This window comes from Juglans microcarpa x Juglans regia, chromosome 3S, assembly GCF_004785595.1.
Source record: "Juglans microcarpa x Juglans regia isolate MS1-56 chromosome 3S, Jm3101_v1.0, whole genome shotgun sequence".
In the NCBI taxonomy this organism is placed as follows: domain Eukaryota; kingdom Viridiplantae; phylum Streptophyta; class Magnoliopsida; order Fagales; family Juglandaceae; genus Juglans; species Juglans microcarpa x Juglans regia.
Window position 1 is genome coordinate 22,548,697 of NC_054599.1, and position 15,615 is coordinate 22,564,311.

At 38.1% G+C, this 15,615-nt stretch overlaps 4 protein-coding genes across 4 annotated transcripts; 2 read left to right on the plus strand and 2 right to left on the minus strand.

The window, feature by feature from the left end:
- The first annotated feature begins 46 nt into the window (after positions 1 to 46).
- Positions 47 to 5,552, plus strand: LOC121257472 (damage-control phosphatase At2g17340-like). The gene is made up of 12 exons (XM_041158477.1): positions 47 to 447; positions 670 to 735; positions 1,081 to 1,147; positions 1,263 to 1,331; positions 1,462 to 1,602; positions 2,344 to 2,472; positions 2,583 to 2,669; positions 2,777 to 2,851; positions 2,931 to 3,008; positions 4,198 to 4,275; positions 5,119 to 5,181; positions 5,277 to 5,552. The coding sequence occupies exons 1-12, from the start codon at positions 278 to 280 to the stop codon at positions 5,355 to 5,357; spliced, it is 1,104 nt and encodes a 367-aa protein (XP_041014411.1). The 5' UTR covers positions 47 to 277; the 3' UTR covers positions 5,358 to 5,552.
- Positions 5,553 to 5,662: 110 nt separating this feature from the next.
- On the minus strand, positions 5,663 to 7,399 carry LOC121257473 (cysteine protease XCP1-like). The gene is made up of 4 exons (XM_041158478.1): positions 6,741 to 7,399; positions 6,350 to 6,585; positions 6,104 to 6,245; positions 5,663 to 5,990 (listed from the first exon to the last, which is right to left on the minus strand). Exons 1-4 carry the CDS (start codon positions 7,201 to 7,203, stop codon positions 5,788 to 5,790), a joined length of 1,044 nt encoding a protein of 347 aa, XP_041014412.1. The 5' UTR covers positions 7,204 to 7,399; the 3' UTR covers positions 5,663 to 5,787.
- A 1,183-nt stretch (positions 7,400 to 8,582) lies between these two features.
- On the minus strand, positions 8,583 to 13,700 carry LOC121257474 (CMP-sialic acid transporter 4-like). Its single transcript, XM_041158479.1, has 14 exons — positions 13,491 to 13,700; positions 13,205 to 13,332; positions 13,013 to 13,124; positions 12,721 to 12,800; positions 12,404 to 12,479; positions 12,199 to 12,299; positions 11,709 to 11,780; positions 11,280 to 11,328; positions 11,136 to 11,177; positions 10,594 to 10,715; positions 10,371 to 10,430; positions 9,539 to 9,587; positions 8,936 to 9,030; positions 8,583 to 8,791 (listed from the first exon to the last, which is right to left on the minus strand). Exons 1-14 carry the CDS (start codon positions 13,515 to 13,517, stop codon positions 8,743 to 8,745), a joined length of 1,062 nt encoding a protein of 353 aa, XP_041014413.1. The 5' UTR covers positions 13,518 to 13,700; the 3' UTR covers positions 8,583 to 8,742.
- A 505-nt stretch (positions 13,701 to 14,205) lies between these two features.
- On the plus strand, positions 14,206 to 15,382 carry LOC121257475. Its single transcript, XM_041158480.1, has one exon. It carries the CDS (start codon positions 14,387 to 14,389, stop codon positions 14,870 to 14,872), a length of 486 nt encoding a protein of 161 aa, XP_041014414.1. The 5' UTR covers positions 14,206 to 14,386; the 3' UTR covers positions 14,873 to 15,382.
- Positions 15,383 to 15,615: the final 233 nt, after the last annotated feature.

Consider the following 15,615-nt stretch of genomic DNA (forward strand, 5'->3'; position numbering starts at 1 on the left):
ACCGGCTCAGACACTCTCGGTTATAGAAAAAAATAATAATAATAAAAATTTAAGTGCGAAATATGCATTTGCTTACCCAAAATAGGATACTGCAGCAACGGTGGGTAGCTCTGAGTGAAGTCCCAAAGGCCAACGCCTTGCTTCTCCCAGTCCCAGAAGCACATACGACTAACGGATCAGGACTCTCTCTCTCACTCTCCCCACCCCCCCCCCCCCCCCCCAAAGACAGAGTAAAGGCGTAACTGAATCGGAAGAAGAAGAAGAAGAAGAAAGAAGAATGGAGAGCGCGTCGGAAATGGTGGCATTTCCGTTGCTGACGACGCCGATCGAGTCCAATTATAGAGCGTGCACCATTCCCTACCGCTTCCCCTCCGATAACCCTCGCAAGGCCACCCCTGCAGAGATCGCTTGGATTGACCTCTTCCTCAATTCTATTCCCTCCTTCAAGTATGTTTCTCTTTTTTTCCCTCGCACCCCCCCCTTTTCTTCCTCTAGTGTTTTTTAGGGATCCAATAATTACTATTCTGTTCTGATTTCTGGAACGAATTAGGAGTTCCTTCCAGTTGGAGGGGATTTTCTTTATAATGCCTTTTAACGAGCCTTAATTAAATTGTATCTCTTAATGTTAATTGCTGCTGTCATGTACTGATCATGCCAAACTGGTTTTAGGAAACGAGCACAGAGTGATCCTACAGTTCCTGATGCTAATATTAAAGCTGAAATCTTTGCTCAGAGGTAGGATTTTTTGGTTTCAATTTCTTATACGTATTTGTTGTATGGTACCAAAGCTGTTTTTTAGTAATGAAATGATATTAAAAGATACGGTTCCGTCTTTCAGTCGACCTTCTAACGAAGCAGTAGTAAATATGCAGATCTAAATCAACTTTGCTGGGATGACTTCTGAAAGTATTCTATAAATCACATTATTTAGTCGTTTGTAACACCTGATCTCGGTTCATGTAGAGTAGATATACGGGGGACTCTCTCTCTATAGTAGTTCGGATTGCCGCATGTATGCAATTTCTTGTGATGTATCTTCAAGGATTCTGATTGCTGTTTTTTTTTGGCGTCTTGTGGAAGATATACTGAAATACTTGAGGAATTTAAGAAAGATCCTGAAAGTCATGGTGGGCCACCTGATTGCATTGTAAGACAATCTTAAATAAATTGCTACAAGTTTCTATCATCACCTTCAATGAGTTTTTGGTGAAAGATGTTATTTTTTTATTCTCATTTTCTTTCTTCTTTTTTGGGGGACATAGCTTCTCTGCAGACTTCGCGAGCAAGTTCTTAGAGAATTGGGATTCCGTGATATATTTAAGAAAGTTAAGGTAAGTCTTAACATTTTATGTAAGCTGGTTTCATCTGTTCTCTATCTTTACTCATAAAGCGTTTTTTTTTCTTTTCTTTTCTTCTTCTTCTTTTTTTTTTTTTTTTTTTTTTTGGCTAAAAATATAATAGGATGAAGAGAATGCAAAGGCTATATCTCTATTTGTGGATGTAGTTAATCTTAATGACGCCATTGAAGATGAAGGCAAGCGTCTGGAGAATCTGGTCAGAGGAATATTTGCAGGAAACATATTTGATCTCGGCTCTGCACAGGTATGTATTCTCTTATTGGAAAGCTTGTCAGCATTTTGAGATCAAATTTTCTCTACCTAGCTGATAAACTCATTAATTCGCAACAAAGCCCTTAAATCCTGAGATTTCTGAAATCAATATTCTGATTTGTTGTGTATGTTTTTAGGGTTGTATTCTTCTTTTAATCAGGGACTATGATATAATTCTAATTGAATTTGCACCTTGAAGTTGAATCTAGACATCATTTGGTTTTTCACGACTTCCATATATCTCAAGTGAAGTTCCTTACCTGTGGTCAATAACAATTCATGGGGAACTCTCAACAAGTGCAGTTTATTCATATATAGTTTGAAAAAAGGATGGAACATTTGTCAAAGCTATATCATGCTAGCGTTGTAAAAGGACTCTGTCATGCTGATTAGCAAGGAAGTAGAGATCTTCTCCAATACTCTGCTCGAATTGGATGGTCTAATTTCGAGAGAGGCACAATATTAAATGCATTGGTGGGGTTCCACATTACCTAAAATCCCCACTAGAGTAGCATTAAATCTTTTAATTGCCAATTCTGGTAATGTGGGAACCTACATACTCTGTCTATGTCTCCCTGAATCAGATAATCCATTTTGGGCATGAAACTGAAGCAATCTCAATCATTTCTCATGGTATATGCAACATGTGTACCTCTTAAAATGCAATGACATGTCAACATTTGAATGTTTTTCAATGTTACTAAGATCATTTTTATTTTCTCAATTTGCAAAGCTTGCAGAGGTTTTCTCGAAGGATGGAATGTCATTTTTGGCTAGTTGTCAAAATCTTGTTTCCCGTCCTTGGGTTATTGATGACTTAGACGCTTTCAAATTACATTGGGGCAAGAAACCTTGGAAGAAGGCAAGTTGTTTTGCCTAGTTTATTGTGCCCAACACCTTCGAGATATGTCTCTACATTGATACTATTATATGCCCTTCTTTACTAACCAGCTGCTTTGGTTGTCATGACAGGCTATCATTTTTGTTGATAATTCTGGTGCAGATATTATTTTGGGTATTTTGCCATTTGCGAGAGAATTACTCCGACATGGGACTCAGGTTTGTTTTCAGTATGGACTCTTCTAATTTTTTATGCATCCTTTGTTTTTAATATCTTGTTGCCCACTCTGTGTAAAAGTTTTATCTGACTCACCTTCTCTATGCAGGTTGTTTTGGCGGCAAATGACTTGCCTTCTATCAATGACGTGACTTACCCTGAACTAGTTGAGATTATATCAAAGGTAATATTAAGGAAAAAACAGAATTGTGTTAATTTTAGAATTTTGGTCAACTCTGACATTGTAAGCAGCGATTTACCAGCTGAAGGACGAACATGGTCAGCTCATGGGTGTTGATACTTCAAATCTTTTAATTGCCAATTCTGGTAATGATTTGCCGGTAAGAAAGAGCGTTATTTTTTGCATTAGCTGGTATTACATTAACTGGATGATGGTATCACATTTCAATGTTGTTGCTGCTGCTGCTATTATTATTATTTTGTTGTTATTGTTATTATTACTATTAGGCGAGGGTGGTGTGGGTTTATGGAAGCACATTAGGTGAGGTTGGGGAGTCTTTGCTCGTCATACTAGAATTGTGATGGGAGATGGCTCAAGAACTAAATTCTGGCATGACATATGGTGTGGAGATAGAGCTTTCAGGGACTTATTCCCTATTGTGTTCATACTTGCACGTGAGAAAGAAGCTTCAGTGGCAGAGCTCATGGAGAGGGTTGGGGATTTATTCCAGTGGAATGCGAGCTTTACTAGGGCGGCCCAAGATTGGGAAGTCAGCAATTTTGAGAATTTCTTCCAGCTTTTATACTCCATGAGACCGAGCACTCAAGGAGTTGATATTTTGTGGTGGACACCTACCAGGAAATGTACATTTTCAGTTTGCTCTTTCTGTAAGGCCCTCACACAACTGCAGAATAATCCTTTCCATGGAGAAGAATTTGGAGAAACAAGGCCCCCCTAGGGTGGCATTTTTTGCTTGGACAACGTCTCTAGGGAAGATTTTGACAACGGGTAATTTACGGAAACGTGGGGTGATAGTGGTTGAATGGTGCTGTATGTGTAAACAAAGTGGGGAGACGGTGGACCATCTTCTATTACATTGTGAGATTGCTAGAGCATTATGGGTCGATGTATTCAGAAGGTTCGAACTAGTCTGGGTTATGCCTGCTACAGTGGTCGAGCTTTTGGCATGTTGGGCGAACCTTGGCGGCATCCCACAAATTTCAGCTGTGTGGAAGATGCTTCTTATATGTCTTCTATGGGGCATTTGGAAGGAACGAAATGACAAAACATTTGAAGACAGGGAGCGTTCATTGGAGGAGATTAGATTATTATTTGTTAGAACTCTTTTTCTTTGGGCGAAAGCTGTAGATTTCAATGGCCTCGATTTTCACGATTTTCTTGTTTCTATTTCTTCCTCCTAAATAGGTGTTATCTCTTGTATACCTTCTGTGTACTTGGGCTATGCCTATTCGTATTAATATAATTTAACCGTTTTCTTATAAAAAAAATTAATGATTAAAACATCACTATGGATGCATGAAGCTCTTCTTCCTTCTGATTCCTTGCAGGTTATTGATCTCACGAGAGTTTCACAAGAGCTTGCCTACCTCGCAAGTGATGCGGACCTGGTTATCTTGGAAGGGATGGTAAGTTCTTACCTATTCAGGAAGATAGTAGATTTAGAAACCATTGTATGGATCAAGCGTCTTTTTTTATTTCCTGTTTCTTTTGTAATTAAACTGGCCATCCAAATGCCCACTCATGTATCATCTAACGAGATCTGCTGCAGGTTTCTTTTTCATTTTTGTTTCTCTACATTGATATTTTTAGTTAGCATTGTTCAACATATAAAAGCATATTTGCGACAAAAGGGATGGGGTGGGTTTGGGAGTCGAGTATTTCCATGTGATCAAGAAAAAGGAAATCTTCACAAACTACCAGGGTTCAGTTTCATTATTAAAGTGCTTCTAGAGAGAATTTAATACGAGAATTTTCCTACTGCATCTGAAACCCAGCCTCCCCCACCCCCCAACAGAAAAGGCATTCAAGACCGAATTGTCAGCCCAGTATAATTTAACAAGTTTAATATGGAAATGCATAGTTTCCCATACGGATGGCCATGGCTTAATTAATCTTGGTTTCATTTTGATTAGGCCAAATAACGGGAAATATAAGGTCCTATTACCTAAAACCCTGTTTCTTTTTTTTTTTTTTTTTTCCTTTTTTGGCCGCATGAAGTTAGGTTTTAATGGACTAAACTCTGTTCTTTACCTAAGCGGCATATACAAGCTTCAGTGGCTAAAACTTGCTGCTGTACAAGTTTTCATTTATTTATTTATTAATCAATCATTTAGAGCTCAGGAAAAAAACAACGATTGATTGAAATGTTCTAGCTTCCATATATATACATATACACATTAGTGATACTTGCTTATAAGTTTTACCAGTGGTTTTAGTTCTCCAAATATAACTCAGATTGCTTCTGGCAGGGTCGTGGAATAGAGACAAATCTTTATGCACAATTCAAGTGTGATTCCCTCAAGATTGGAATGGTGATGGTCTTTTCCATTATATCGTTTATTTGCTTCCTTTGCTTGATAACTCTAGTGATGTCAGATCTGGTTCTTCTTCTTCTCCTTAAATACAGGTGAAACACCCAGAGGTCGCCCAGTTTCTTGGAGGACGGCTTTATGATTGCGTCTTTAAATACAATGAAGTTTTGAGTTGATAATGTCATTTTTGCTTCCTTAGCTGAATTAGTAATTCCCTACAATGGCATTAAGTGTTACTGCCTGGAAGAATGATATCTGCGAATTTCTAGGGTTCGCCGATTGGATAAAATAAGTACTAGAACTGTTACAAGCAGCAGAAATCGTTTCGATCTACTTTCTATTATCATTATTACACGAATTTATTTTACTTATATTTTTTTGACACCGTTGTTCTTAGCACCAAAGGCTCCCCAAATGTCTTCCGAGATGGATGGCGTGTCTGAATGCCTATTTTTCTAATATTTGCTCAACCTATATGCAGTTTCTAGAGAACTTGTCTGACATTTTATTAATGCAGGAACATAAGAAAGTCATACAAATACAAATTCATCAATCTTGTAAAGGAAAAGCAGGGGGGGAAAGCTGATATGAGAGGAGATTGCTAGATCAATTCTCTTTGATAGGATATGATGCCAATTTGTTGATGCCGCATATCCCTTCGGGTTTTCCAGTGTTCCTCTTCATCCGTATGTACCCTTTCTCTCCCCACTTTGGTCCCCATGAATTCTTCACAATGATGTAATCTGACCCATATCCAACTGCTGTTACTCCATGATCAAGCTCAGTTCCACAATGTCCATTGAATACCCCTGCAAAACCAACAAAACTATGCATAATTAGGGCGTGTATACAAGCCAAAGGCGGTGAAATGTGGGTATGGATATATTGCCTCTTGTTTTCAAGGGAAGAGAACGGTAGTTTACCCCACGGTAAAATTGGAAGTCTCGGCCAGAAGCATCAATGGCTACGCTAAGAGGCTGGTGAGCCAGTGCCTTCAGAAGACTGACTTCATCATTTTGTGGCACATCCTGATAACCACTTATTGTCACTGCGTCCGTTTCTTCCTGAACACAAACTTAAAAACATGAATGATCGACTACTTCTATTATGAAAGTTTCTTATTAGTTAAAAGAGAGTTTTGGTTCAGCACAGCTCAAGCCATTTTTACCTCCTTCTCCTCACAAGTCCCTTCCTCCATTAGATATGGGTAGTCTTCCTCCTTGTGCAGTCCTCCATTTGAGATAATGAACTCGAATGCATAATCCATGAGACCTCCATTGCAGCCACTATTGAAGGATTTGTCGCAGTCAATCAACTCTTGCTCCGACAACGACGTTAAGTTACCCGTCACGATCTGGTTTATGCCCTCGATGGCTGCAACAGTTGAGAATGCCCAACAACTACCTGCATGCTCACCATGTCATCATCTTTGCTCACTTTACGATCAACATGAAGACACTCCACCAATACACTATGCATGCATATATATATATATATATATATATATATAGAGAGAGAGAGAGAGAGAGAGAGAGAGAGAGAGAGAGAGAGTTGCATACCACATGAACCCTGGTTCTTGACAGGAGTAACAGCTCCTTTCTCTCTCCAATCCACAGACTTGGGCAGATCCTCCACATCTCTGTAACTGAAGTCTTTGGAGGAGCTTCTTCTTCTGGGCAGCTCGGGTTTCAATCCCAAATACTTGTTCTTGAACTCCTCGTGGGTTAAGTCTGCAAACTCGTTCAACCCAAGCCAGTAGCTTGAACTCTCCTTGTTCCTCTGATCAATGTGCTTCAAGTTATCCTTGAATACCTCGAACCTATGCAGCTTCTCTTCGATGCTCCTGTAAGTCTTGCCGTGTTTTGACATCCATGATTCGAACAGTTCTATGATTTTGTCCAAGCATGTCAAGTGCTCTGGTGAATAACCCACGATTGAATAATCATGAGCTAGAGCATAACAGACAAACAGAGACAAGGAAAAAACCAGAAGGGAGATCTTAGAGTATGAAGAGAAAGCCATTGTGTGGTTAAGAATTCAGCTCTAAGAGAGGAAGTTGAATATGAGGGAGGAGAAGGGATAGCTGTAAATATATATAGTTGTGGCCTCGTGGGTTGCTTTCAAGTGGAGTAATTACAGATTGAATGGTTTTCCAACATACGGAGTCTTTACGATAGGTTCTATTTGCAGGCTTTTGTTCCAAGCATATGCATTTGCCTAAGCCAGAGGTAGGAAAGTCTTTGATTATTTCACAAAATTAAAAAACAGGTGAAAGTTGCCATGTTTTCTTGCGCAATGTCTCTGAACGAAGCAATCCTCTCATTTCAAAAAGACCATTTTTTTTGTGTGGGCAGCTGCACTTTCAACTTCTGAACCAAGCATGGGGAGTTGGTATAGTTGAAGATCTACAGTTGATGAAATTGCAGTGATCATCACCATATGCCTCTCATCACCGTCTTGACTGTATAATATCGGATTCAAACATGGCTTCATGCAATAGTCCTAACAATTTTTATTTTCAAAGCATGAAATCTTACTTCTTTTGAAGCCACATCATCCACTTTCAAAGTTTGCAAGTCTTTTCAGATTATGTTTTGGAGACCAACATTTTTAAAAGGTTCTGTTTATTGTAGTTATGTAAACTTGGGCTATGTAGGATATCTTTCATTGAATAAATATGATTACGGCTAGGCTCTTTAGCATTCAAGGGAATGAAGGATCGGATTAGGTTTGATAATCATACTCGCTAGTCAAATTGAAGGCTAAAGCTAGGGAACAATCCCCAGAGGTTAGAGAAATTTTTTTCTCAGATTAAAATCTTGAAGCTCTCTTGGGAAGATGTTTCTAATGCTTTACTAAAATTAACCTATCAACTAATCTCTGACCAAATACCAAAAATTGTCCACCCCGATTTCGCAAAAAATGAAGAAAACCAGAAATTTGCAACTTCATGACGTTTGCAAGACTCCATGGATATGAAACTTCGTCAATAAGATTTTTTTTTTTTTTTCTCTTTAATATGTTGGGAACCTCTCCAAGGCAGGGGTCTTCGGACCTACCCCCGTAGGGTAAAATCCCGGTTCCGTGCATTGCAATCTTGGAAGTTTTCCTACACGGAACTAGTTAAATTGTTGACTTTTCACCAAGAAGTATGGTCCCAAAGGATTGTTTGTCACCATGAGATGTCAATAATTACTATAAATTGTAAATAGGACACATGTTGGTTTCTTCAAGTTTTTATTGTTTTTTGCAAAGGAATCAAGACCCTTGCGGATCAGAAAACTACAAAAATGAGGTCCGAGCCTCAAAAATTAAAAAGGTAAAAATGAAAACTAGTCATATCATGTACCACCTTAAATGTAAGTCTGTCATTGTGACCTTGTAAGATAGTTGAAGCAACAAACAGTGGAAACTGATTACTAATTTTGAATTGATTGGAACAGTAAGGTATACATATCGTCAATTTCATTATAATATGTCCAAAAAGAAAAATTAGAGGAAAAAAACAGACGATGTGAACCTTTACAATGACAGAAAATTTGCGTAGACATGGTATAGAGGCTATCGCAGCTTCCCAGCAGAATGTAAATAAACTGCAACAGATACGACACTGCAAGGGCAAAAAAACAAAAAAGAAGCATAACTAAAATCAAGCTCACTGTATAATATTGTTTAAAACCAAGTAAATTATGGTATGGGCAGGATAAATGGAAATATACGAGACAGATAAACCATGTAACCAACAATAACTTACATTGAGCCCAGGAAGAAGGCAAGGGAAAGGTTAAACCCAAACAAAAAGACAGACACAACAGCTGTGAGAAGCATTGCCACAGAGGTAGAATAGACCTGCACACCATGGGGAAGCTAAATCACAATTGGAACTTCAATCACAAGGTGCACAAAATGTTTTGGGTGGGATAGAATTATATACTTTCCCAGTAATAGAACTAATATAATCAATGAAATTTCACGTAGGAAAAGAAAATAAAGACCAAAACATACATCTAGAAAGAACCATCAGTGTTAGATACGCAAAAATAAGGTTGTCAACTAAGATCGGTGAAGCCAATCACTTGGATTGAATCCTTTGCCGAAAATGAAAAGAGCCCAAAATAACCCACAAATGAGTTCCAAAAGAACACAAAGACATTTCTCCTACAGTCTAATGTTCAGCCATCAATGAAAGATGGCAGATGCCTTTTCCCCTTCCTGGGCAAATTAATTACTTGCGATTGCTAGGACAAATATCACTAGGATATGCCTGGGAAAAGGATGCCAGCAAATTAAATAGATTCATGTAAATGCACATAAGTTAATGTCTCACGAGATTGAAAGTAATATTTCCGCACAATACCTTCACAATATTGTCAGCATACTTCATTACCATAGATACAGCAATGCCACTGTTGCACAAAAGACAATCATGTAAGTAGATTGTATAGAAAGGTGACGGGGATAAAACTAGATAGCTCTATCTAAGAAATAGATCTGTTGCAGTTTTTTCTGTATCACATCAATAATGCAGCTTTTGATATTAGGTGGGTATCAGACCCAGATACAAGTGAGTACGTGCACATGCCACACACACAGATTGAGAGAGAGAGAGAGAGAGAGAGAGCAATCAGTTGTGTTAAAGATATCCAATAGAGAAGTCACTAAGTGAAGAAAAGAGCTAATGTATAAATAAGGGGCCCTTGCTACATATTGGCTAGTTAAGTTTTGTTTTATATCATAATTGTTATATATGGTAGCACCAATTGAGCTCCTCCATCTACCTCTCTATCTCCAGATTGTTAGTGAACCCATCACTGGAATATTTCTGGGAGGAACCGCAAAGGGAAAACCCAGAAGCACAAAGTAGCTTTTAATTAATCTACAAGCAATTGATAATTATTTTTACCAAGGATTACAGCACATGACTATTTTAAGCCATGCAAGCATAACCATGAACTCTCATAACATGGGCTGAAATATTACCATGTAATGTCACATTTTTTAAACTGTTCCCAATTATGCTATCTGATAATCCAAAATTTCAGTCCTATAGAATAGTCATAAGAAATTTTACTATAATCACAAGCGATTCTATATGCCTGGAAGCTAGAAACTTATGACGAAACAAAAAATGGAGCAAGCAAACAAACTACTGATAAACTTAATGAAGCCAAGAAGAGAATGTAAGATACCTAAGTGCATGGTTGAGAATCATGAGAACTGTAATAATAGAGTATCCGTGGAAGAATCCCCTGAAAAGAGAAACAATAACTTCTAAATTATATCTTCTTAAATCCATTTATAAAGCACTAAAGAATCTTTTTGAAAATGAAGCCACAGGGGAAAATGGAGATAATTGAAGATAGAACAACAATACAGGGAGAATCGGAAAGAGAGAAGAAAAGCTAAAATTACTTGTTCATCACCGCATCAAAATCTTGGACTAGGATAGCAATTGCATTGAAGACCATCCCAAATACATACAACCAGAAGTTCTGCACGTTTATGTTTCTGGAAGGACGCTTTTTAATTATGGCCTGCCAAAATCATAGGTAAGTTACTAAAAAATAATGGTTTTTTTTTTTTTAATTAAGTAACAAACATTCTTACAAGGTGCGATCCAAGCACACAAGATGTATACAAGAAAAATATTTACTATAAGGAGAAAAGACACAAGAAAATCATGAAAGTTGAGCCCGTTAAAGTCTATAGAAGTCGTCCAAATGAAGAGAGTGTTGAAGAAGGATGGTTTTCTAGATGACTCAAATGAGAGATTTCGGATTTTCAACTCAATAGAGCCCTATTTATCCTCCTCAATCAGTCTGTTGGAATTTCATTGAGTAAATTCAACCCACCCAATATTGATGAAGTACATGGAGTTAGGCTTCAAATGCAATGATGCACATGAATCATGGTTCTAAAGAACTAGAGTGCAAACAATGTACTTAAAAACTCACTTCGGTATATACTCCTGCAAAACCACTCAAGAGTGCCATGACCTGTGAAGAATGTACCCACCATCAGAATAAAATGTATTTTACGCTAGTTTTATAGTTTTCCACCCCTCATTGTATTAAAAGCATCAAGTGTTGACAACTCACAATGGCCATCATCCATCCTTGAAAAGGAGTTTGAAGGACATGATCAGAGCTGCAAAACAAACGTCATTTTCTAAGACATTGCCAGTACATTGGAAATAGAAAAGATTGGAGTTTGAACTAAAGATTAGATAAATGCAATGTGGGATAAATGGTCGACAATCCCCACTTCTCAACTGCGGGGCTACATGCACAGATAATTCTTCTCTTCATACAAAGTAATAGAAGATCAGTGACACACACACACACACACACATTCTTCATTCATTAGCTCAATTGCATTTCATCCTCTATCATAGACGCGCAGCACAAATGTCCATCATCATGGACTGCACATGGGACAATTCCACTAATAACTTTAAGGTCAACATGCCAAAAGAAAACTAACCAAGTTTGAAACAACCAGAGCATAGGGTGCATCATCAATCTTACTTTGAGTTTAGCTGGGCTGTGGTGCACCCAGCACATAGTAGAATGAAAGCCGCCCATTGAATCTCGCTTAACCTGAAAGAAAATATTGTTGGAATACAATACGTAATGAGAATATTCAAAGTTCTATTTGATTTGGCTAATACTTATAATTTATTTAAAACACTAGATTTTTCCTCAATAAAACAGGAGGAGTTGATTTCAGATTTCATTTTCCATCCTCAGATATACAGCCCAAGAGCATTCGAATTAGTATACATGCTTATGCTTATGGATGCTTTTGACATTGCTATTTTGGACATGGATTCAGAAGACAGAAGAAGAAAAAGAACACAGAGAACTAAATTTTTTCATCCCCCTCCATGTCCATTCATTCCAACATGTGAAATGAATTGCCACGGTGATTCCTTCCGCATTGAATCTTTCCAGGGGACTTGACTTACATTTCACATGAGGAAGCAAAAAACCAGCATAAATGATGGTAAGGACTTACTTCTTCTTAAGTATAATTCTGTACAGAACACCGGTACTGATAATATTCAGGTTCTTCAGTATCTGATAACCCGGGGCATCAACATATGCAAAGATGTAATACTGCCACATTAAAATGAAGAATTAACATAATCTTGTTTGGGGAAGCAATAAGTCGAACGGCATAGAAACTCCAATAAAAGAAAAACAGGACTGCCATAACCAACCTGAAGCAAGTTTTTGACTAGATAAAGTGCTGCAGGAATGGGGTACACAATAACTTCATCCAATGTTGTGCTCAACCTAGTTCAATGGCAGGATATACAGAAGAGCAAGGCGTTACACTTGTCTAACTGATTGACACTTGACCAATAAAGAGAGAGGTATTCTAGAGTGGTGATAATCCCAACTAGATGTAAGGCAATGCTGCCTCATCACCAACAGATCACAAGTTTCTGTGGAGCGACTGCATCATCTTGTTATTGTTTTCTACATTCTTAGCAAAGAAAAAAATTTCACAAATAAGCAAAAAAACAAGGGACACCTATTATCTTCAGTAACACCTTCATTTCTCCAGATTCTGGACAATGCTGCAACTGATAATGCGCATTTTAAAGTCTCCACCTAATTCAATAAAAAGGGAATAGATTACTTGATGCATAGAAAATGACATTCGATCTATTTGTTTGATTGGTAAGATTTGAACCTAAGACCTACCAGAATCCAATAAATAATGATTGAGATATTCGTAAAAACTGAGGCTTGAGAAATTATTATTTTGAGATAAAACATAGCATGTCGTATTAATTCGCAAATATTTTTTCAAACATGCTTACCATAAAATTTGCAGTGGTAACACTATATTCATACTTGCCAGCTCGCTTAGACCATACAATAAGTATCGCTTGCGAACTCGTAAGAACAGTCAATGCAAGTGTAACAATGGACCTATAAACAAACGCAGAAAGCTCTAAGTGTATGAATTACTTAGAATTAGAATGAGATTAAAAACTAAAAGGCTCATATACTTGCGCTTCCACTTGGACGGGTCAACGGCCGTCCCCCCTCCCAATGTGGCCACAGTATTCAATGAATGAGCTTTCCCGCGTAGGCTCTCTATGGCGTCTCCTCCAACAGCAGCTTCCTCATCTTCTTCCTAAACATATGAAAGATCAATTACATTGTCAATCAAAGATTGGGATTTTGAAACGATCATCATTTTACTTATCAATTCTTTTTCCAAAAGCAATCGCGGGACTTAATTTGGTGCTAGCTCAGTGGATAGGAACGAGAGCGAAGAGGAAAAAGAAGAACCTGATGTTTGGGTTTTCTGTACTCCATAGTAATTCTTTTTGGGTCTCAGTTCCAGTTCTGTATTTCGCTTTCCTCCACAGATCTATGACCACCGGAGAGAGTGTACGCGCGCGTGGGAATTGTAGACTTGAGAGTCCGAGACGACAACAAATGAATACGAGTGCACCGGCGCCTTCTCTTGGTCTAGACCGGCCTTGCCGTTCGGGGGAAAAAACGCAAAACAACGTAAAAATACTTCTGGGCTGGGCTAGGTCTCAGTGGCCAAGATTTGTGTTCCTAATCCGGCCCATTTCCATGAAGGCAGTATTATTTATTTATTTTAATAAAAAATCTGCTAGTTACATGTAATAAGTATAGAAAAAATATTTATAGTTGTAAATTATGTAATCGTCGTATAATCATTTAAAAATAAATAAAATATAAAATCTACATAAAAAAAATAATTTTTTAATAATAAATACTACTCTTTTTTAAAATGATTACTCACTTCATATTTATATATAAAATTACTCACGTATTAAATATAATTTTAGGATTTATTACGTAAATAAATAAGTTGTCTTTCTCTTTATAAATATTTAAAAAGCTGTCTTTCTCTTTATAAATTGAGCCGTGGAACTGAAGATATTCAACCCCCTGGAAATTTGTAATGCCCTCAACAGTTGAAAAAATCATTGGTTTTTACTGGGAAAAATAAAAAAGGGAATAAAACAGCCTGTGATAGAACTTATGAACGCTACATTTCACCTTCTTTTTCTTTCTCCCTCTCTATACTCATCCTCTGGACATTGACAGCCCACCTCCACTGCTACAGCCGAAAACAACAACAACAACAACAACCCACATTTTATTTCATTCTCTTCCTTGTTCTGTTTTTCTTCTTCTTAGGCTACATCATGAGGACCATGATACAGAGCCTTCAAGATCGAAGCTTTATACCCAACATGCCCACAAACCAAGCACTCCCTGTCTCAAAAGTGGACTCCAAAGAACATGGCCTACGCAGAAGGCTCTCCTCCCTCTCCCTCAAGATCCAACCCATTGCTTCCCCTGCAACCTCATGGGCATTCCGCAGGTCGAAGTCTCTGTCATCCATGGGAGAATCTGCTGGCAGTTCTGTAAGGAAATGGTGGGACTGGGGCTGGTCTTGGATTCTCTCGAGGAAGCCCATTTTTGCAGAGGATCTGGAGATGAACGAGGAAGAATCCAAGATGCTTGGTTCTCATAGCAAAGGTAGCTGGAGACATGTTGTTTACAAGGTCAGGTTTGAGATCAGAAGACTTGTGGGTTCTGAACGTGTGGGTCTTCCTCAAACCTACAGGTACGATTCCTACAACTACTCCAAGAATTTCGAAGATGGAATCTTGAGAAACCAAGGCTGAGAAAGGTTGGTCAGCATGAAATGGGGGTGTTAAAGTTGCTAAAACCTTTGATGGTATAAAGGTTCAGACTCAGATCAAGACTGGAATTCTGTTTGGCTTTTTGCTATTATAATTTTTGTACCCTTTTCTTCCCTTGTTAGTGTTTATCCGTAAGATTACTGGGTTCTGATTAGACAGAACATTATGCTACTACGTGGGATTGTTTGGAAGGCAGTTTAGGAGTGTCTGTTGATTGCCAAATTCGTTTTTTGGTAAAATTACCCTGCATACTGTGTGCCTGCCTCTGGCGTCAATGTCATCATTTTTTTCATGTCCATAAGTTTCAAGCCACTGATTTGCGGTGCTCAAAAAGGGGAATTGCATGCAGGATTTGCTCGTTTGTTGTTAGTCAATATTGTTCCTATTGTTCAAGTAGTGATTGCTTAATTTTGAAGGTTTCCTTGTACAAGACTTACTCCTCCATTGTGCAATGCGATGTTTATTAATATAATAAGCTGTTCTTTCCTCCAAGTGATATTAGTATTCAGTCTCTGTTTCCATATAATGAAATGAAAGCAGCAGCACCTTGACTTGAGGCTTTCTAAGTTTTGTTTCTTTCCCTTTCTTTCTTCCCCTTTTCCAATCAAGCAAATCGCAGGTCGACCGCATTTGTTTTTGTTTTGTTTTGTTTGTTTGTTTGTTTTGGCCTACTGCATTCTAACTTCATTGCTTGCACTGTCCGTCGGTGACATGTGCCAGTTCCA

Excerpts from the sequence above, each read along its gene's own strand:
- LOC121257474 (XM_041158479.1), bottom strand. The coding sequence starts at position 13,517 with ATGGAGTACAGAAAACCCAAACATCAG. Across the intron at positions 12,300-12,403 it reads TAGTCAAAAACTTGCTTCAG|TATTACATCTTTGCATATGT; the intron begins GTTGGTTATGGC and ends TTAATGTGGCAG. Across the intron at positions 10,716-11,135 it reads TTGCAGGAGTATATACCGAA|GCCATAATTAAAAAGCGTCC; the intron begins GTGAGTTTTTAA and ends TGATTTTGGCAG.
- LOC121257475 (XM_041158480.1), top strand. The coding sequence starts at position 14,387 with ATGAGGACCATGATACAGAGCCTTCAAGATCGAAGCTTTATACCCAAC.
- LOC121257473 (XM_041158478.1), bottom strand. The coding sequence starts at position 7,203 with ATGGCTTTCTCTTCATACTCTAAGATCTCCCTTCTGGTTTTTTCCTTG. Across the intron at positions 6,586-6,740 it reads CAAGAACCAGGGTTCATGTG|GTAGTTGTTGGGCATTCTCA; the intron begins GTATGCAACTCT and ends GTGAGCATGCAG. Across the intron at positions 6,246-6,349 it reads GGACTTGTGAGGAGAAGGAG|GAAGAAACGGACGCAGTGAC; the intron begins GTAAAAATGGCT and ends GTTTGTGTTCAG.
- LOC121257472 (XM_041158477.1), top strand. The coding sequence starts at position 278 with ATGGAGAGCGCGTCGGAAATGGTGGCATTTCCGTTGCTGACGACGCCG. Across the intron at positions 1,148-1,262 it reads GTGGGCCACCTGATTGCATT|CTTCTCTGCAGACTTCGCGA; the intron begins GTAAGACAATCT and ends TGGGGGACATAG. Across the intron at positions 5,182-5,276 it reads ATTCCCTCAAGATTGGAATG|GTGAAACACCCAGAGGTCGC; the intron begins GTGATGGTCTTT and ends CCTTAAATACAG.